Genomic DNA, 22,455 nt, shown 5'->3' on the forward strand with positions numbered 1-22,455 from the left:
ATCACATAGAATAGTTAAGTAATAGTCTCCCCTCTATTTTCCTGGTAAACAGTATTAAGTGATTTACATAATAATTGATCAGGTTAACATGATTGTACTTGTTTATTTTTCGAAACAAGAGAGTCGAAGTCATGTACATCTTGAGCACAAACTGTTGGAATTAAATCAGTTTAAGTTGCCAATTTCATATTTATCGATTATTGGTCCCTCAGTCTTGCACAACAGATCCAACATAAGTTTGTATGTTTACACTTCATAAATTGTGTTTATTGTGAACTGGATAAGCTTACAGGAATCTCTTCAAGTTGATCCTCAGCAGAGTCCAGTTCACGAATCTCCCAGTGAGCTGCACACACTGTGAAAAGTGCATTAAAAATAATGAATGCAAAGTTAAAACAAATGACTACCCAAGAACATTTGGTAAGCAGTTCAAAATTTCACAGACTGAACAATTGTAAGGAAAAATACAGAACTGAGATCATAGCGTGGATTTTACCTGAGTATACGAGTAAGGTGGCAAGAAAGATGTTCCGGAGCATGTTGATGTTGAAGAGTTACCAGCTGAAGAACCTTTCAGAGTCTGTACGTCTGTGTTCTTTAAAAGCCTGTGGACACTTTTGTAGTAGCCCTTCTTATAGGGCTCTGTTTGAACCACAGTGACCAAAACCACAAACAAAAAGTCATAGATGAATCATAATTAGTAATATTCTTTATTATATTTGTAAATTATAGCTTTGTTGGTTGTTCATACAGCCTAAAACATATCGTGTACGTTGACTGCACAGGTCTTATTAAATTTGTTTTATAATTCAAACATAACTAAAGGCAATGCATTCTTCTCTTAGATACAAAGTTAACTCTTGGTTATTACAGGATGTATGATTCATTCTAGTGAAATGGATCGTTCAGATGGTTTGTTTAAATTAATAAGTCCCAGTGAGGCATTTTACATTTCTTTTGGTAGAAATCCCAAATTTCATTTAAAAACGGTTTGCTTCTGTGTAATTACATAAAGTGTCATATAGTGTGCTGTTTATGATTCCAACATGTTGGTAATTGTTTTTTTTTTTTTTTTGTAAAGGTACAGTCAGGTGATTTACAAACGCTTTGACAACGGTCGTGGCTAGATCCACTGCCATGTGCATTTTTAATTAAAAGTAGTTTTAATTAAAGTAGTTTCTACTGTACCTACTTTGTTCTTATCAATGTAGTTCTTATGAGAACTTACAAGGGATACCTCACCCAAAATAAATAAATTAATTCATTATCATAATTCATATCATAATCATCAGTCATTATTTACTCACCCTGACATTCTGGTTGACATCTCATTTTGTTTTCAATGGAAAGAAAGTAATACAGGTTTGGAACAATATCAGGGTAAGTAAATGATGACAGAATTTCCATTTTGGCACAACTGTGAAGGCCAGGTGATGATGGTTATAGCACCCTCTAATGTTCATGTAGCAGCTTATATAATTTTCTTTTTTTCTTTTTCTTTTTTTCAAACAGTTAGTTAATAACCTTCTATTTGGACTCAGCACTGTTAAGGCCCATTAGTATGATTAGAACTCATATATATATATATATATATATATATATATATATATATATATATATATATATATATATATATATTGAATCATGGTTATACACTTAATTAGATGCAGAGTTGGAAACAGAACGAAGGAAAAAAAAAAAAAACATTGTTAAGACTGCTCATTTGTAATTTGTATTACCAGTTTTTTATAAAACTTCTATACTTATTTACCAATGACATGAGGCAAGACATTTTGTCTGAGGAAAATATTGCATGTTACTCACCAGAATGTCAGGGTGAGTAAATAATGACTGATGATTATGATATGAATTATGATAATGAATTAATTTATTTATTTTGGGTGAGGTATCCCTTGTAAGTTCTCATAAGAACTACATTGATAAGAACAAAGTAGGTACAGTAGAAACTACTTTAATTAAAACTACCTTTAATTAAAAATGCACATGGCAGTGGATCTAGCCACGACCACTGTCAAATTTGCACACAAATTTTGGTGCAAATGGCCTTTGGATCACCAGAAGCGATACTATTAACTAAAGTGTTCACAGAATTATTCATTTTTTATTCAAAGAGTAGTGAGATGAATTACATTTTAAATTCTTGTAATCAGATCATTGAATATCATGCTGCTTTCTGGTGCTTTTTTTGTTTTTTTTTGTGTTTGAAACTTAAGCTTTACAACTCTGGGCTCATAATTTATTTATTTATTTCAAAACACTTAGTGATAAATGTAATTTTAGTTAAAAAGTTTCTGTCGATTTTGTCAGTGTTTTGCTTGTGTTTATGTTTTGGCCTCTAGAGTTCCTCCTGGTGCTCTTATACCTAGCGTCTCTATTTGTAATCAGTGTAATTAAGTTCACGTGTGTCATTTAGCCCATGTATTTAAGTTACTCTGTCTCCTAGTTTCTTTGTTTGGTGTTTAGTTGTCCAGAAGCCAGATACCGAGTAAGTGTTCACTCAAAACGTTTGATTAACTCTGCCCTAGGATTTTTCCCCTTCACTGTTTTATTTCTTGTGGACTTTCTCCTCTGGAGTTTTTTTGCTTTAACTTTTTGGTGTTTTTTTTTTTATGCATTTGGGGAATGCCATTTTTGGACTGGTTTAGTTTGAGGATTACTTTTGCTGTTTTTTGCTCCAGCTGTGGATTTCTGTTGCCTGAACTTTTTATTAAAATATCTTCTGCACCTCAACTTCTTAGTGCGTCTTACTATTGGGTTCACTATCCTCCAGTGGCTCAAGGGTTGAGACTCCTGAGACCCGAGTTCAAGTCCTAGCTCTGACAGATTTTTCCTTTCTACCCCCGTGGGACTGGTGATGCAAAATGAGGAAAATGTTTGTATCTTTAAAAAGCAGCTTTGATCAATATCAGTGAACTGTGAGATGACATGGCAAGGGATTATATGGTTTGAGTGACTCTACTGTTTTCAAAAGCTCAGACTGGCCACATATTGTCTTTTAGATCTTAAGCTTCACTGTGTCCTACCACTCAGCACTCTGGTTAGTGCCCTGGTGCAAAAGGTATTGATTTTAAAGGTGCACAGTTATTTTTTTTTACCAATTAAATTTTACTCCAATGAATGTTTATTTTAAAACATATGTATAAAATCATGACAGCTTACATGAGATGAAGACTCTAATCATATCAGTAAGCTATTTTATTCTACATGGGGCAGGGGCAATGCAAATAAATGGTGATCAGACCTTTTGTAGCTCCAAAAATCACATAAAGGAAACATAAATCCATATTTTCTGAAGCGATATAATAGGTGTCAGTGAGAAACGGAACAATATTTGTCCTTTTTTACTCTAAATCTCCACTTTAACTAAGATGTGAAAGTGAAACTAAACCGGCACCACATGTGACTTTCAGATGTAAAAGTGGAGATTAAGAGTAAAAAATAAAAAAAAAAGGACTTGATTTTAATCTTGTTTCTCACCCACACCTATTATATCGCTTCAGAAGATATAGATTTAAACACAGGAGTCATATGGATTACTTTTGTTTCCTTTATTTGTTTTTGGAGCTACAAACGTTTGATCACCATTCACATGCATTATATGTAACTACAGAGCTGAGATATTCTTCTAAAAACATTTGTTTGTGTTTTGCTGAAGAAAGTCATACACATCTGGGATGGCATGAGGGTAAGTAAATGATGGGAGAAAGTTCACCCAAAAATGAACAATGTCTTTAATACAAATGTCCATGTCAAGCACTAGTAATGGTAGAGATGGGTTTGCCCACAATAATCAATCATACAAATAAGTGAACAATAACATTTTATAAAGCTCTTTTAAGGAAATAAACAGCAATTTGAGATGTTGTGTAACAAAGTAACTTGCTTATAAAGTTTGACAACAGGCTGAAATCAAGACATTTAAGGGAAGTAATGTGCTACGTAGTTCAAATGTCACTTGTAGGGACTTGCTCGCACCACTTAGCACAATGTCTTCGGGACTGTGCTAAGTGGATTTGGATGCCTGGTGGAAACTGAACACCATTTCTTGGACGGTGGTGTGTAGGAAAGGTCAAGAGTGTCGTTATGGGGAGTGTGGTGTCTCACGTCTTCTAAAAGATCAGTAAGGCGATCAATTACTGAATCGAGAAAAGTCTCATCTTGTAAGTGGCTTGTCAGATCAGTTATCTCCCTTAACAAGCTACCACACTTTTGCAGTTTCTGTGCTTGGAAACTAGGGGTGGTTAGGATGGTGCCTGAGGGAAGAGCAGGTGGTTGAGTAGAGCTGCCTTTCTCTGGAGTCTTTTTATTCCGTTTCTTCTTCAGAACCTCTGCTCTTTGCCTCGCTAAATGAAGATCAGCAGAGGAAGTTACAGGAAGTGTCCCGGAGTGTCCCAGGCAAACTTCATCCAGAGTGAAGAAAGGGTTCTGCCTGTACATGGAGCTTAGGTTCTCCCAATTCCAGCCGGGAACTAAGTTTAATACAGCACAAAAGTGCTGGCATGGGAGAAGATTTTCCTGCCAGTCCAGGCATGTGCATGAGGGCATCTGCTCATCACTTCCGAAGTTCACCTGATATTCTTCTTGTGAAGTCTGACTTTTAACATTGAAGACAGCCTTGTCAGCAGAAGTTATGTCACTTATATTGAAAAGCAGGGACTCTTGGTGCCTCGCCATGATGTGTTGAGCGATCATTCTTGGCCTGTCCCTTAGATAACAAGGCACATTTGCGCTGTATTTGCGATAGCCACTTGAGCATTTGACATTCAATTCAACATACCTGTATATAGATAAAGAGATTAAACCGCTTTATGAAGTTTTTTTTTTTGTTATTGGGCACAGTCATTGGTTGATATTGCAAAATTAACCCAGACAGGGTGATCTCGCGAAGCGCTGTGGTCTTGTCTCACCCTGAAGGGGTTTATTTTGCGGTAACAACCGGCTTACTGTACAAATATCCAGCTTATTAAATGGCTACTAACCAAATACATAAATACGTGGAATTAAATATTGATTTGCGTTGAAATTACTTAAGTAATCGCTGAACAGCTGAAATCCACCTCCAGCTTGCGTCGGAGTTCTGTTGGTGTTTATTTTGTAAATAATGTCTGTCTGACCCCTTATTATGGATCTTATTACAAGACTACCTGCCAAATAAATAAATCAATGGATGTGAAACATTGATTTGAGTTTAAATTATTTCATTTGCTTGCTTGTATAGATCACACACTGATCCGAGAAGCAGGAAAGATGACTTGCAATACCTGGATGTGTGGTCTGATATGTGGATGTGCGGTTGTTACTTAGAGATATCACACCTCTAGATGGCGCCATTGACAAATCAGAATAGAGTATTCCAGAGCGCCGTGTAATAAAACGTGTTAATTCAGTGCTATATATTGACTTCTAAAGCTGGTTTTTGTATTGCCCAATCAATGCTTTACTCGTCAGTTACAATAATACAATGTCTTCGAATTATCGTATATAATGTATAAGCATATACAGTATATATATTATCTTAATTTGGGGGCCTTTTTCAGCAAATATTGATATGCGATTAATTGCGATTTATTTGACTAATTATTCAGTATATCATATTAATTTGATTAAAAAAAATTCAATTGTCAACCCAAATTGTATTAAATAAAATTTATCCTATAATTAGGACAATTAAGATTGTTGTATTGTGACATTATTTTCATGACAATTAAGCACCCTGCAAATTTCCATTACGGTAATACAGTGGCATGTTTCACCTTTTTTGCAATTCCCATTATACTCCATGGTGATTCTCATTAGAAACTCATTACTTGTATACAGTAATATTTCAATTGAAATCAGCATTAAAGGCAGCACAACAAATAATACAATGATGTAAAAATACTTGGCAATTTAAATAATATATCATTATTTGATGTCACATTATATTAATGAGATTGGGAGAAGGGATTTGTCATGTTTAATTGTAATGAAAACAAGGTCACAATGCAAAAAAACTAAATCTCAATAGTCCTAAAAAATAGGCTTAATTTTCCTTGAGCAAAATTTAATTGCTTATATCTTTCCTTTGATTTTGGTGTGAACAAAAAAGAGGTGTTCTTACTTCTGATAGGATCTTGGCAGGAGGTCTCTCACTATCACGATCAGTGTTTCGCTCAGGCTGCAGTTTCTATACCCCTCCAGGTATGAATGCTTCAAAGCTTCATTTTGCCTTTCCACCCCGTTATTTGTGTAGAGGACCAACTTAAGGTTCTCATTTTTGAACACTTTTAACCATCTCTAGTTCAGGACATAGAAGAACAAAGTCAATACATTATTCGCTGTCGTCCTACTGCAGGGTTCCCACCCTTTTCGACCAATGACATTCCATGACTGTTCTAGTCATTTAGGATTTCTGGATACAGATTTTAATGAAGAAATTGATTCAGACCAATTTGCTGATTTGTGAACCGTTTGGAACCATTCATTGACTCTATCATTGGTTTACTAATTATGAAAAACTCAAATACAATTTCAAATAGAGCTGGCCAAAGAGTAACACACCCACCTCTGCTTGAGAAAGCCATTTGCTGGAGAACCATCTTCTGAGCTTCTCATTGGTCTGCCAGACAGGGTGTTGTTTGAGGGTAACGGTGCTGTTCTGAAACTCTTCTTTTGTCTGAGCATCTGCTATGGCCCGCAGAAGTGTAAGAACTTCTTTCTGGCATGTCACATCATTGTCCTTTATTCTTGTCCACTCCACCCATTCCTTCTCTCGGTGAAAATCAGAAAGGAGCACTTTAGAGCCTATAGACAACAAAGATTAAAGGGATAGTTTACCCAAAAATTAAAATTCTCTCATTTACTCACCCTCATGCCATCCCAGATGTGTATGACTTTCTTTTTTCAGCACAACACAAATGAAGGTTTTTAGAAGAGTATTTCAGCTCTGTAGGTTCATACAATGCAAGTGAATGGTAGCCAGAACTTTGAAGCTCCAAAAAGCACATAAAGGCAGCATAAAATTAATCTATACGACTCCAGTGGTTTAATCCATGTCTTCTGAAGTGCTCTAATTGGTTTTGGGTGAGAACAGATCAAAATATAACTCCTTTTTCACTGTACATCTTGCCATTGCAGTCTCTAGGCATGATCATGATTTCAAGCTCAATTACACGTCCTAGTGCTTGATGCACACACAGAGTGCTAGATGGCACAAGGAAGTGTTATTGAGCTTGAAATCATGATGTTGATGTCAAGATTTACAGTGAAAAAGGAGTTATAGTTTGGTCTGTTTTCACCCAAAACTGACTGGATCGCTTCAAAGACATTGATTTAACCACTGGGGTCATATGGGTTACTTTTATGCTGCGTTTATGTGCTTTTTGAAGCTTCAAAGTTTTAGTCACCATTAACTTGCATTGTATGGACCTACAGAGCTGAGATATTCTTATATAAATCTCTGTGTTCTGCAGAAGAAAGTAAGTCATACACATCTGCGATGGCATGAGGGTGAGTAAATGATGAGAATTTTAATTTGTGGATAAACTATTCCTTTTACACAGGACATGTCACACAGGAAGTGCTGCCGGTAAAACTGTTAAAATGTATTATATTAAAATAAAACAAAATAGGTGGGCTAGGTTACAAAAAATTAAAATAAAATTGAACTGAGAACAAAATGAGTCCACTTTCAAGTTCAGGTAAAGGTGTGTGTGTGTGTGTGTGTGTGTGTATGCAAAGAGAACTGGATTCTTTTACACTCTATTTAAACTTTAGATCAACTAAAGGTGTCTTTACACAGCTGAGTTAAGGCTGCTTTGTACCTGCTCAAAATTTTGTGTTAAGACTCAATGCTGCATAAAAGCCAAACTAAATTAAGCCTGCTCTGACCCACCTCAGCTCCAGTTTTAAGGCAGTTCTGATGCTGCTTTAGTTCTGTGTAAATTAAATGCTGCATCAGAGCAGACTTAGACTTTGTTGTCATGACAAAGCATATATGTCTTAATTTAGTTTCATATTTGAAAGTATAATTTAATATTTGCATTAATTTCACATTTCTGTATTCATAATTCTATATTTAAAACATTAATCTCATAATAGTATTTATGCAGTTGTAACTGCATTTATGTCTGCTCTGAGTAGCATTAAACAGTCTGTTCAAATTCAGCTAAATGCCACTTCAGTTGCAGCTTCTGTGCCACCTTTGAACTGTAAAGACGGCTTTACAGAGGTCACAATATCATCAAAATAGTTGAATAATATTGGCCTATATATAAAATTATACAGAGATTTACACACTTCTATATTTACCCTTAAACACCTCTTCTAGAGCACCAATTTCTGCCTCACGGAAATCCACCATGAAGTGTGAGGGATTCCAGTCTGAATTCCAATTCTGAAACACTTTCAAGGCATCTGCGATGTCCTCTTTAGTGTCAGTCTGAGTTATAAACACTCCAACAACAGCATAGTTGACATTTGTCCTCACCCACAAGAAGAAGAGCGGCACTGAATATCTGTTAGGCAAAGACTAGGAACTGGTTAATTTTTCCATTCAACTTTTTTTATAATTATTGTTTATTTGTATAGACACATTTTCATCTGAGATTCAATTACTATGAATTAGTACAAGTTATACAGCATCTAAACAATCTCATCTCTAATCCCCAACTAATTCCAACCGACATACAGTACCTGCTTGTTCGATAGGTTGCATCCAGTAAGCAGATCTGTTGTCCATACAGCAACATAAGCCTCCTCTGCCAAGGCATCTGCATGCACAGCAGCAACTTCGACATGGTACCACCCTTCTCCTGAGCGGGTCTGTACTCAATAGCATAGCCCTCTTCGTTCCATTTGTTTACCAAGGCCTAAAATGCATAACCTGTCAGTTAATTGTTTTATAGAATTCCACAACACAATAAAACATTATCAATGTTCAAACAAGTTCAAACATTCCTGGTGGCCAACAGTGATTGAGGCTCCTAATCTATACCATAACAAGCAACAAAACCAGGAGACAAAAATTTTAAAGGGACAGTTCACCCAAAAATGAAAATTCTCTCTTCAGTTACTCACCCTCATGCCATCCCAGATGTGTATGACTTTCTTTCTTCAGCAGAACACAAACAAAGATTTTTAGAAGAATATCTCAGCTCTGATGGTCCTCACAATGCAAGTGAATGGTGACCAGAACTCAGAAGGTCCAAAAAGCACATAAAGGCATCATAAAAGTAATCCATATGACTCCAGTGGTTAAATCCATGTCCTTAGAAGTGATATGATAGGTGAGGTGAGATAAAGAAGATCAATATTTAAGTCCTTTTTTACAATAAATCTCCACCTTTGACCAGCCCCAACCAGTAGGTGGCTGAATGTGAAAGTGCAGATTTTCAGTAAAAAGGATTTACATATTAATCTGTTTCTCACCCTCACCTATCATATCGCTTCTAAAGACATAGATTTAAACACTGGAGTCGTATAGATTACTTTTATACTGTCTTTATGTCCTTTTTGGAACATCTGAGTTCTGGTCACCATTCACTTGCATTGTATGGACCAACAGAGCTGAGACATTCTTCTAAAAAATCTTTGTTTGTGTTCAGCAGAAGAAAGAAAGTCATACACATCTGGGATGGCATGAGGGTGAGCAAATGATTTGAGAATTTTCATTTTTGGGTGAACTACCCCTTTAAAGTCAACATAAAAATAAATTTGACCCTGTTTACTTTTTAATACACATTTCTTGTCTGATTGCGTAGAATTCATCCATGCACGTTATTCCAATGAACAAAAATATTTGTCTTCGTAATCTTTCATCAAAATATAGTAACTTGAATTGAAATTACTTTCCTTTTTGGCTGATGTCAACAAGGCGTTTTATGTTTCACCCAAAGATTCAATCAATTCCTGATGGATTAAATTAAGGTTACAAATGTCATTTCATCTTGACTTTAAGAATGCCCATCGCAGGCTTTTTAGAACAGCACCTAAATCAGGTTTCAGTCTTTACCTGTAGATTAAGATGGTCTGTGCTGGATGTCCTGTTCCCTGTCTTTATCTTTTGAATGATGTTCAAAATGTCTGTGGTTGCCTACAAGTTCAAACAGACCAAAATGACACAATTCACAGCATTATCTGAAACAGCCTTGTTCATACTACAAAACTGCAAAAATCATCGGGGCAGGTGAACAATCAAATGTCAACAACTGGGGTCGACACTACAGTACATGAATTTATCATTAATTCTTTGCATTAACACAGGAGTCTGTGTTACCTTTACAGCAATTGGGTGGTTTTGATGATCCTTAATATTTGGGAAACAGGCTGCAAACATTTCCTCCGAGCGCACCTGCGATGGATCTTTTTTAAGAGCTTCTCTTAAGGCAGATGATTTGTCACGTTTCTGGTTAGGGTTGTCTTCAGTTATCTAGCAAAGACAAAATAACAAAACATTTTTATTGTACATTATGGAAGTGCAGTTTTGCAGAGCCAGACTTTTGACTTTTCAGTATAAAGTCTGTTCCACTTTGCTGTTTAATCTTGCCAAGAATCACAGCTTAAAGCAAAACTTCACCCAAAAATTAAACTTCTCTCATAATTGACCTACCCTTATGACTTTCTTTCATCTGCAGAACACAACAAAGATTTTTAGAAGAATATTTCTGCTCTGTAGGTCCATACAAGTCAAGTGAATTGTGACCAAAACTTTAAAGCTCCAAAAAGCACATAAAGGCAGCATAACAGTAATCCATACGATTCCAGTGGTTTAATCCATGTCTTCTGAAGTGCTCTAATAGTTTTTGAATGAGAACAAACCAAAATGATGTCCTGATGTCAAGATTTGTAATGAAAGGAGCTACATTTTGGTCTGTTCTCACCCAAAACTTATTGGATCACTTCAGAAGACATTGATTAAACCACTGGTGTCATATGGATTACTTTTATGCTGCATTTATGTGCTTTTTGGAGCTTTAAAGTTTTGGTCACCATTCACTTGCATATTCTAAAAATCTTAGTTTGTGTTCTGCTGAAGAAAGTCATACACATATGGGATGACATGAGGGTGAGTAAATGATGAGAGAATTTTCATTTCTGGGTGAACTATCCCTTTAAGAGAACATTTGATTCACATGTAAAGTGACCAACCACAGTTTGTTTTGTTTTTATGTGACACTTAGGGGTGGGTTTCCATTAAATAGATGATTGCAAGATAATTAATGGCATGGGGAAAAAATAAAGTAGCGGTCTCAACTAAAAGTTGTACCGAAAACACTAAAGAAATTCACTGAAATGTGTGTCGACTTAGTGATCAGAATTTCTTTCTGTTCAAAAGTAATAAGTACTGATTACTATCAATTACTTTAAAAGATTTCATGCCCTAAACCTCAGTTACTTTGGCAAAGTGCTCATTGAAGCAGCCTGGGAATTTGAAAACACAATTTTGTTTCTTTATTCCCAGGAATTGCATAGCAAACAGCCAAACAGATTAAACTGATGATTTCAATATGATCAGCGATAGGTCGTCTGAGGCTGAGACTAAGTGTGAATGGCTCACTTGCGAATGGGATAAACAGTTACATACTTTATACAATATTACACTTAAACTGTACACTTAAATACATTTACAACACAAGTTTTAGATTACATTTCCAAATGATGGCAAAAATGTGATGCTACTCTTGTCATGCAAGGTTTCCCCTTACCAAATAATCTGGAAATTTCACAATATGAGATACATATATGGTTGCAGGACAACCCATTTTTTTAGTTGGTTGCATCAAACGTCTTGTTTTAACACTTGAATGGTCCTCTTTGAGACATTGTGCCTAAAACAGAAGACATGGAAGAAAATCAGAAATTGTATTTCATACGGTATACACGATCTATTCAAAGTGTCGGACAGAACTGTAAGTGTTAGAAAGTCTTACTTTTGTCTCCTCGCGTCTCTGTTTTGCTTTGGCATGCTTGTCTCTTCCTTGGTGACATATATACGTTTTTTTCCCAATAACCTTAAAAGGTATGCCGTTGAAAGGGACCGTCTTCACCTCCCAGTTTAGCTGTTTCTCCACGGTCTGATCTAAATTAGGAAATAAAAAGTTGAATTACATGTTTTCTGAAGAAAATGTGAGGGGTTTTTAGTTATTAGAGTGTTGCTATATGGTTACAAGTGTGTTCTTCAGGGATCCACACCTTTTGGCCAATATATTTCCATGACTTTTCCAGGTATTCGTGATTATTACTGAATAACAATTTCATTGAGACTGCACTCAGAAGGAGCCATTCCTAGCGAATAAGTCTATCTTTTGCTTTATACATTAAAAGGGTAGGGTTATCCATATGTCATAATGCATACATTACTTATCGTCATGTTGTTGCAAACCCATATAACATTCTTTTCACTGTGGAACACAAAAAGAGATGTTAAGCGGTATGTTTGAATCAGTCACCATTCACTTTCATTGCATCTATTTTTTCCCTACAATGAAAGTAAATAGTGACTGAGCTACAGCTTATGTCGGGAATTGTCGGGACGAGTTACACGCCAAAGTTTCGTATTGAGGGTTAGGGATTTGTATATGAGTAATTGAAACAGTAATCCTTAGCTGTTTATGGCTATTAATCCGAAGTAATTAAAATTTAATAAAAACAGAGATACAAATACAGAGATGTGCTCGTTCCTAAACGTACCACTTTTTCCAAATGATCGGTCGCTCTTCAGAACGATGAACTTTGTTTTAGTGTCCTCTTCATACTGTCGAAGATATGCACTAAAATGATCCAAAGACGCGAAAGTTTCGATGCTCCCCATTATTTAATTCCCTTATACATTACAGAGAGGCTAGTAGCTAAACGGTAACCCGCGTTTTGTAGACTCTCGCGAGACTATAACGCAAACTTTTAAAGCCTTGCAATGCACTCTCGCGAGAGTTTCGCCAGAACGAGGGTCGAATGATTGGTCCATTTTTTTTTTTTTTTTTTTGTCTTTTATTACATAATGTATTTATTATTATTTTTAATAATTGTATTACATAATTTAATTAACTTATTTACACACATTTATTTAACAAAACAACTCAAAAAATATTTCTACTGTACGTCTTGATCAGCATGGCCTCCTCTCCAGGCAGCAGGTGGCTGTTGCACGAAAAGGAAATGCTTGACTTCAGTCCACAAGTGCAGAAGAAGAAACTGGTATAAACGACAATGGTGAGCCAGCTTATTTAACTGATTTTCCATTTTTTAAATATTTTATATTTCATTTATATATTTATTATGAAAGTATATGTATAAAATGAATTATGTGGGCTTAGAATTAAAGCATATGTGCCTTTTGTCATATAATAACAAGAAATATTAGTAGCTAGTATTGTTAGCTTATAACCAATGTTTACATCTGATCAAATGAAATATATACACTGGCGGGCAAAAGTTTGGAATAATGTACAGATTTTGCTCTTATGGAAAGAAATTGTTACTTTTATTCACCAAAGTGGCATTCAACTGATCATTTTAACATTAATAACGTGAAAAAGTACTATTACAATTTGAAAAAATGTTCAGAACATCTTAAACTACTTAAAAGAGTTCCCATCAAAAAATCCTCCACGTGTAGCAACGACAGCTTTGCAGATCCTTGACATTCTAGCTGTCAGTTTGTCCAGATACTCAGGTGACATTTCACCCCACACTTCCTGTAACACTTGCCATAGATGTGGTCTGTCTTGTCGGGCACTTCTCACGCACCTTACAGTCTAGCTGATCCCACAAAAGCTCAATGGGGTTAAGATCCATAACGCTCTTTTCCAATTATCTGTTGTCCAATGTCTGTGTTTCTTTGCCCACTCGAACCTTTTCTTTTTGTTTTTCTGTTTCAAAAGTGGCTTTTTCTTTGCAATTCTTCCCATAAGGCCTGCACCCCTGAGTCTTCTCTTTACTGTTGTACATGAAACTGGTGTTTAGCAGGTAGAATTCAATGAAGCTGTCAGCTGAGGACATGTGAGGTGTCTATTTCTCAAACTAGAGACTCTGATGTACTTATCCTCTTGTTTAGTTGTACATCTGGTCTTCCACATCTCTTTCTGTCCTTGTTAGAGCCAGTTGTCCTTTGTCTTTGAAGACTGTAGTGTACACTTTTGTATGAAATCTTCAGTTTTTTGGCCATTTCAAGCATTGTATAGCCTTCATTCCCCAAAACAATGATTGACTGACGAGTTTCTAGAGAAAGCTGTTTCTTTTTTGCCATTTTTGTCCTAATATTGACCTTAAGACATGCCAGTCTATTACATACTGTGGCAACTCAAAAACAAACACAAAGACAATGTTAAGCTTCATTTAATGAACCAAATAGCTTTCAGATATGTTTGATATAATGGCAAGTGATTTTCTAGTACCAAATTAGCAATTTAGCATGATTACTCAAGGATAAGGTGTTGGAGTGATGGCTGCTGTCTAGATTTGATCAAAAATGACTTTTTTCAAATAGTGATGGTGCTGTTTTTTACATCAGTAATGTCCTGACTATACTTTGTGATCAGCTGAATGCCACTTTGTTGAATTAAAGAACCAATTTCCTTCCGAAACAGCAAAATCTGTACATTATTCCAAACTTTTGGCTGCCAGTGTATGTATGAATAAAAATGTCAATATGTTATTTTTATTATTCTAAATATAATATTGTACTATAAATTGTGTTTGTGCTTATATAAAAGACATACCGGGATCTGGCAGAACTTTAGTAAAAGCATGCATGTGTCAGAATAATACAACAGAAGGCAAAATAAGATCAATTTGTGTATCATAAAGAAAAAATAAAAAGTATTTGAAGCCAAATTATTGTTAAAATTAGCATTTTCTAAGTAGAACATTTTTGTAAGCCAAAGTTATGCCATAAAATTGAGAGTCCCATCTCATGCATTTTGTTAATTTATTATTCATTAGCATAGATGGTAGACAGCCCTGTTAAAACTGTGATGATGTTTGTTCTGTTTCACAGGGTCAGAGTCAAAGTGGAGGACAGGGACCTGGCGGGGGAAAGAAAGATGACAAGGTGAGTATTTATTAGGAAAATACACTTACTACTATGCCGTGACACACAAACACATAAGGAAAAGAGTCTGTAGAGATTCATCCAGGCCATAATAGAACAGTCATTACAGTGCCATGTCTTCAACCATCAAGAAATTTGTCATAGGACAGTTTGAATACAACTGCATTTCTTTCTCCTCTTATCTGATAACATATCCCATTATTTCAGGATAAGAAACAGAAATATGAGCCTCCCATTCCCACAAGAGTTGGGGAAAAAGAAGAAGAAAGTAAAGGGACCAGATGCTGCGAGCAAACTCCTGCTGGGTAAAATAAACATCATTAAAGCTGTAACATAAATTGTAGTGAGACACATCATCATACAGTACTGTGCAAAAATGTTAGGCACTTGTGAAAAATGTTGCATAGTAAGGATGTCTTCAAAAATAATGACATAAATAGTTTTCATTTATCACTTAATGTCATACAAAGTCCAGTAAACATAAAAATCTAAATCAATATTCGGTGTGACCACCTTTGCCTTCAAAACAGCACCTAATTCTCCTAGGTACACCTGGACACAGTTTTTCTTGGTTGTTGGTAGATAGGATGTTTCAAGCTTCTTGGAGAATTCACCACAGTTCTTCTATCTATTTAGGCTGTCTCAATTGCTTCTGTCTCTTAATGTAATCTCAGACTGACACGATGTTCAGTGGGGGGCTTTGTGGGGGCCATGACATCTGTTGCAGGGCTCCCTGTTCTTCTATTCTAATCTTTTCTATTTTCAAAAGTAATGTTTGGGAGTCTAACATTAATATTTCCTATTGACACACTAAAGCTGAAGATATAAATAACCATCTTAAAACAAATGCTTTTGTGAAGCATCTTATGTGCCTAAGACTTTTGCACAGTACTGTATGTAGCTGTAATTCTTTTCCTCAGTCACTCCACACACTCAGTGTCGACTGAAGCTTCTCAAACAGGATAGAATTAAAGATTATCTGCTGATGGAGGAGGAGTTCATCAGAAATCAGGAGCAGATGAAACCTCTGGAGGAGAAACAGGAGATGGAGCAGACTCTTTCTGTGTCATTATCATCTCTATTTCTTTAACCTTTTGACAGTTTTTTTTTTTTTTGCAAAAGAGGTGTTAATTGTCAATTAGGCTTAAAATATGTAATGTGGTTGTGTTATGTTACATGTAAAATATGTAAGATGTTTGTTTTATAGGAAGAGAGATCTAAACTGGATGATCTCCGTGGGACGCCCATGTCTTTGGGAACCCTGGAGGAGATTATTGATGATAATCACGCCATTGTGTCGACATCAGTGGGCTCTGAACACTACGTCAGTATTCTCTCGTTTGTGGACAAAGATCTCCTCGAGCCTGGCTGTTCAGTTTTATTATACCACAAGGTTGGTAAAATCATTGTTATCTAATTTATTAAAACTGACTATGACTCAATGTCTTTGCTTCATAGATTCCACCCAATTAATTATATGTTACATGTTTTTTTTTACCATGGCATTTTAGCATGCCAAATAGATTATTACAAATTGATTTAATTAATAATGTTATTAAATATGAATTGTGTAAATGTTTGCAGGTTCATGCAGTGATTGGGGTGCTGATGGATGACACTGATCCTCTGGTGACTGTGATGAAAGTGGAAAAAGCTCCACAGGAGACATACGCTGACATTGGAGGCCTGGACGGCCAGATTCAAGAGATCAAGGTAACACACCAGCTACCAGGCAGAGCAAAGATTGTTTTGGATTTTTGTGGTTTACCAGTTTTATTTTAATGTGACGAAAAGCAACAAAGAGTGTCTTTTTTAACGCTATCACTGTCAAAGGTAGAAATTTAAAGCTAATGTGTGTCATTTTTCAGATATTAAAGATTTTTTCTAAAATCTAGAGGTCAACCGATATGGGTTTTATAATGGCCGATGCTGATATCCAGAGAGCAGGGTGGCCGATGGGCTGATATAATGCCAGTACATCACATAATTTATTATAATAGTAAATGGCATACATTATGCATAAATCTGCACCAAAAAAAAAAAAAAAAAAATTAGAATAATTTTTTATTTTGCATTATATTTACTCAAACTTTCACAAATTTTCTCACAAAAAGACAGAATCAAAAAATTGCACATACAGTGCACAGTGAATAGAACATTTACTTATACTGCACGTAAAGCGCTTTTACTTTGTTGCTTTATTACTCTCGTGCGGAGCCAGTAAGAGCAGCAATCTACTGACCGCTTCCAGTTTACTCAGCCCGGATTGCTGGCTTTGACTGTCACCATGTAAATTCCATGTATTTGTATGTCATTAAGCTTGACATTGTTTGTTTCCTCCTCTAGGAGTCTGTAGAACTTCCCCTCACACATCCAGAGTATTATGAAGAAATGGGAATAAAGCCACCTAAAGGGGTCACTCTTTATGGTGCACCGGGGACAGGTGAGTCTGCCTGCACAGTCCTATTCCTGCAGTTCTTTCTGCAGAGTTTAGTTCCATCTCTAATCAAAGACACCAAAACCAGCCAATCAAGCTCTTGAGGTTCACTAGAAAGTGACAGCGTGTTAGAGCACAATTTGAGCTTAACTCTGTGGTACATCTTCCAGGAGCAGAGTTGGCTACCGCTGCAATATATTTTCTATGTTTGGTGTTTTTCTCACATAAATTGACGAAAATTGTCCCTGGTGTGTAGGGAAGACTCTTCTGGCGAAGGCGGTGGCTAACCAGACGTCTGCCACCTTCCTGAGGGTCGTGGGCTCAGAGCTTATTCAGAAGTATTTGGGTGATGGTCCCAAACTGGTGCGAGAGCTCTTCCGAGTGGCTGAGAAACATGCTCCATCCATCGTATTCATAGATGAGATAGATGCTATAGGCACAAAGAGGTTGGTTTGTAGTTTTTGAAGTGTTTGGTTGGATTAAGGGTGTACACATAGGACACATTATTGCATTATTACAATTTTTAACTTAACTGTGTCTTTAAAACATAACGCTTATGGCATGAGATGATGAAACAACATGAGACAGCATGCAACAGCTAAAGACGATCTTATCCATATGTACAGTACATGCATCAACAATTACAAAATGGCACAAATGGAACACAAGAACACTTTCTCTGGAACACATGAAAATTCTCACATTCTTCTCACCCTCATGCCATCCCAGATGTGTGTCTTGTTTTCTTATACAGAACACAAATGAAGATTTTTTTGAAGAATATCTCAGCTCTGTAGGTCCATACAATGCAAGTGAATGGTGACCAAAACTATGAAGCTCCTTTAATCCATGTCTTCTGAGGTGATTTAATCGGTTTTTGGTGAGAACAGACCAAAATATAACTCCGTTTTCACCATAAATCTTACCATTGCACTCTCTTGGCACATCATGATTTCAAGCTCGATTACACTTCCTGGTGCTTGACGCATGAGCACTAGATGTTGCTAGGAAGTGAAGTTGAGCTTGAAATCATGATCACCAAGGAGACTGCTGATGTCAAGATTTATGGGGAAAAAGGAGCTACATTTTGGTCTGTTCTCACCCAAAACTGATTTGATGGCTTCAAAAGACATTGATTAAACCACTGTAGTCGTATGGAGTACTTTTATGCTGCCTTTATGTACTTTTTGGGTTTCAAAGTTTTGTTCACCATTCACTTGCATTGTATGGACCTACAGAGCTGAGATATTCTTCTAAAAATCTTAATTTGTGTTCTGCTGAAGAAAGAAAGTTATACACATCTAGGATGACACGAGGGTGAGTAAATGATGAGAGAATTTTCATTTTTTGGGTGAACTATACCTTTAAGGTAGTGTTTTGCAGTTATCTTTTTCTGGAGTTACAGAATGATGAACAGTGGTGTTGCGATTTATACCTTGATGAAGTAATAGTTTGCTTCTGCTCTGCAGGTATGACTCAAACTCAGGAGGAGAGCGCGAGATCCAAAGAACTATGTTGGAGTTGCTGAACCAGTTGGATGGATTTGACTCCCTGGAGACATTAAAGTTGTCATGGCTACTAATAGGATAGAGACTCTTGACCCTGCCCTCATTAGACCAGGTAAATTAATGAGCTTACCATGTTTATTTCTGGTGTGGGTTTCAGATCCTTATTAAATCAAACTTGACTCCATGCCCTTGTACAAATGTCTACGCCATCAAAACACTAGTGTGCAGCACAGTGTTAGGATGATGAGCAAAATACTGTTTAGATGGATTATAGAATGTCACATAGGACATGTCAACTACCCATTTCCCATTTCACTGATAAAGACGCCAAGAAAGTGTTCAGCATTGAATCATACTTTATTTGAACAATACTTTAATATCCAACAATAGTGTCATAGTAAGAGTGGGTTTGCCCTCTGTTATTTGTAATTCCACAGGCAGAATTGATCGTAAGATTGAGTTCCCACTGCCAGATGAAAAGACCAAGTGCAGAATCTTTCAAATTCACACCAGCAGTTTGACTGTGGCAGATGACGTGACATTGGATGACCTCATCCTGGCTAAAGAAGACCTCTCTGGTGCTGACATTAAGGTAGCCTTAAAGTAATTTTAATTACTCAGAATATACATGATTTTGCCTATTGTGCGTAATGTTTACGATAAAACATTATTGTATTTGGTCTCATGATCTCCTAATTTACAGACTTTGAACTGCAGATGACAAAGCAATACATTATAAATTAAACATAGACCATCAATGGTTTTTAACACATTTGTGGTAGTGTGCTCATTTTCATGTATTACTTTAAATGTTGTTTTCTTCCAGGCCATTTGTACAGAGGCAGGGCTGATGGCTCTAAGGGAAAGGAGAATGAAAGTTACAAACGAAGACTTCAAGAAGTCCAAAGAGAACGTCCTCTGTAAAAAAACAGGAGGGGACACCAGAGGGGCTGTACCTTTAAGCCACCGCCAGTCAAAGTCCTGTCTTACATGATTACTTTTTATAGTTACATTTATTCCTGACGTAAACCTCTGTTGTTCATTTGTGCTCGATGCCAATTAAATATTTCCATTCACTGAGTGTTTTCGAGTCTTAGCAGAACCCATATACACTGTTGATCTGAGTAGAATCAGGGGTGACTCTCACAAAAACACGTCCAGGTCAAATTTCACCCCAATATCAAAAGAAGAAAAACAAGAAATTATCGCATAAAGAACATGATGCTTATTTTAGGATTGTTAGGATTTCTTGTGACATTTTAATGATCATTATTTTAATTATTGTATTTTTTTTTTTTTTTTTTATTCTTTATTGTGATTCTTATCATAAAATATAGTATATACATACACTGGTGGCCAAAAGTTTGGAATAATGTACAGATTTTGCTCTTATGGAAAGAAATTGGTACTTTTATTCACAAAAGTGGCATTCAACTGATCACAATGTATAGTCAGGACATTAATAACGTGAAGAATTACTTAAACTACTTCAAAGAGTTCTCATCAAAAAATCCTCCACGTTTAGCAATGACAACTTTGCAGATCCTTGACATTCTAGCTGTCAGTTTGTCCAGATACTCAGGTGACATTTCACCCCACACTTCCTGCAGCACTTGCCATAGATGTGGCTGTCTTGTCGGGCACTTCTCACGCACCTTACAGTCTAGCTGATCCCACAAAAGCTCAATGGGCTTAAGATCCATAACACTCTTTTCCAATTATCTGTTGTCCAATGTCTGTGTTTCTTTGCCCACTCTAACCTTTTCTTTTTGTTTTTCTGTTTCAAAAGTGGCTTTTTCTTTGCAATTCTTCCCATAAGGCCTGCACCCCTGAGTCTTCTCTTTATTGTTGTTCATGAAACTGGTGTTTAGCAGGTAGAATTCAATGAAGCTGTCAGCTGAGGAGATGCGAGGCGTCTATTTCTCAAACTAGAGACTCTGATGTACTTATCCTCTTGTTTAGTTGTACATCTGGCCTTCCACATCTCTTTCTGTCCTTGTTAGAGCCAGTTGTCCTTTGTCTTTGAAGACTGTAGTGCAGTGTTTCCCCTTTTTTCTGCCACGGCACACTTTTTACGACTAAAAAATTCCACGGCATACCACTATCCCACATAGGATAACCATCATCAATATTTTGCCTTTTCAAGAACTTGTCCATGTTTTCTGTCCGTCTTAGTAGCGTGTTTACTTGTAATGTTTGAAATTCGGCTATGCAAAAAAAAATAAAAATCACAGCAAAATAAAGAGTATTTTGGTGAGGCTTGCTGCTGTTTCACAAATTTGTTCAATTTTATTAATTGATTAGTTCAATGACCCCTTCTGGAAATGACACTTGGTGGTGAGCGTCCTATGTGCTATGAGCGAGTCATTGAATCATTTTGAGTTGTTCATGACCGAAATCTACCAAGAGACTTTATAGTGTTTAAGCATTAAAAGAACAAAGCAGATGTAGAATCTTCCATCAGTCTGAGCATTATTTTTCATCCAAAAGAATAGTCTAATAATAGTGAATTTCAATAACATCCTTAGCTTCTTCTTTATTAAAACTTGCATGGCTACAAATCTACTGACTTCAGTATAAGAATTATAAACACAGGCTATCTGGGGGGGGATCACGTGACGCCTTACAAATAGCAGACGTGTGAGCGACGAGCTCTATGCACTTTGCTAAATTTTTTATTATTTTTATGTTATAATCTGGTGAAGTTTGATACACTCCGTTACACATTACCTCTTTGAGGCAAAACATGGCAAAGTCAAAATCCTCGGGCTCTGGAGACATTAAAAGATACTTACATGTTCAGGATGAAAGCCCCGACAGGCCTACAGACTGGGGACTCGATTTGGATGGCACGGCGGGAGAGGAGATTCAGCGTCAGTTGTCCAACATGTCGGTGATGCTTGTTGTCGGTGAAGGTTCTTGCTGACTTGGAGGATCTCGCTGTAATACGTCGATCGATTACGGCGATGGAAATAAAATTCTCTGAGATAGTTACAAGAGTGACTGATGTTGAGAGACGAATCGATTGTCTGGAATCTTCAGAGAGGGAATTAATCGCTAATCTGCCCGCGACCAAAGTTGATTTGGAACAGCTCCTTGAAAAGCTTGAAGATCTTGAGAATAGAAGCCGCAGGAATAATGTTCGAACTGTTGGAATTCCTGAGCATGAGGAGGGCAGAGATATGGTGAAATTCTTAGATGAGCTCTTCCCCATTGATATTAATAATGCCTTTAAAGAATTCTATATTGATCTTTATAGTTCCACGCCTTCGTCTACTGATGAAGAGATTAGGAACTTTGTGGAACCATTAGATCTTCCTAAACTGACGATTGAGCAAAAAAAACTCTTGATTCTGAGAGAACCATGGAGGAGCTTGATGAGGTAATTAAGTCCCTACCTACTAGCAAGTCTCCGGGGCCAGATGGTTTTGCCGCAGAATTTTTTAGATCCTATGCTACAG

General features: G+C 36.6%; 1 protein-coding gene and 1 pseudogene across 5 annotated transcripts; one reads left to right on the forward strand and one right to left on the reverse strand.

Moving 5' to 3' along the window:
* Positions 1 to 290: 290 nt before the first annotated feature.
* Positions 291 to 12,864, reverse strand: si:dkey-31c13.1 (uncharacterized protein LOC100002197 homolog). 5 transcript variants are annotated; one of them, XR_007892294.1, is made up of 10 exons: positions 12,691 to 12,864; positions 11,931 to 12,079; positions 11,706 to 11,828; positions 10,277 to 10,429; positions 10,013 to 10,093; positions 8,695 to 8,870; positions 8,311 to 8,516; positions 6,566 to 6,804; positions 497 to 642; positions 291 to 355 (listed from the first exon to the last, which is right to left on the reverse strand). XR_007892294.1 is itself a non-coding variant. In XM_051647160.1 (10 exons), exons 1-10 carry the CDS (start codon positions 12,809 to 12,811, stop codon positions 633 to 635), a joined length of 1,434 nt encoding a protein of 477 aa, XP_051503120.1. In that variant the 5' UTR covers positions 12,812 to 12,864; the 3' UTR covers positions 503 to 632. The 5 variants fall into 5 exon arrangements, 4 of the variants coding, with proteins under 4 accessions (XP_051503120.1, XP_051503119.1, XP_051503118.1 ...); XM_051647160.1 differs by lacking the exon at positions 291 to 355 and adding an exon at positions 6,122 to 6,297 and having other exon boundaries at positions 503 to 642; XM_051647159.1 differs by lacking the exons at positions 291 to 355; positions 497 to 642 and adding exons at positions 2,052 to 4,726; positions 6,122 to 6,297.
* Positions 12,865 to 13,041: 177 nt separating this feature from the next.
* On the forward strand, positions 13,042 to 20,757 carry LOC127411524 (26S proteasome regulatory subunit 4-like; annotated as a pseudogene).
* The last annotated feature ends 1,698 nt before the right edge of the window (positions 20,758 to 22,455 follow it).

The sequence above is a fragment of the Myxocyprinus asiaticus genome, chromosome 20, assembly GCF_019703515.2.
Source record: "Myxocyprinus asiaticus isolate MX2 ecotype Aquarium Trade chromosome 20, UBuf_Myxa_2, whole genome shotgun sequence".
Lineage (NCBI taxonomy): Eukaryota > Metazoa > Chordata > Actinopteri > Cypriniformes > Catostomidae > Myxocyprinus > Myxocyprinus asiaticus.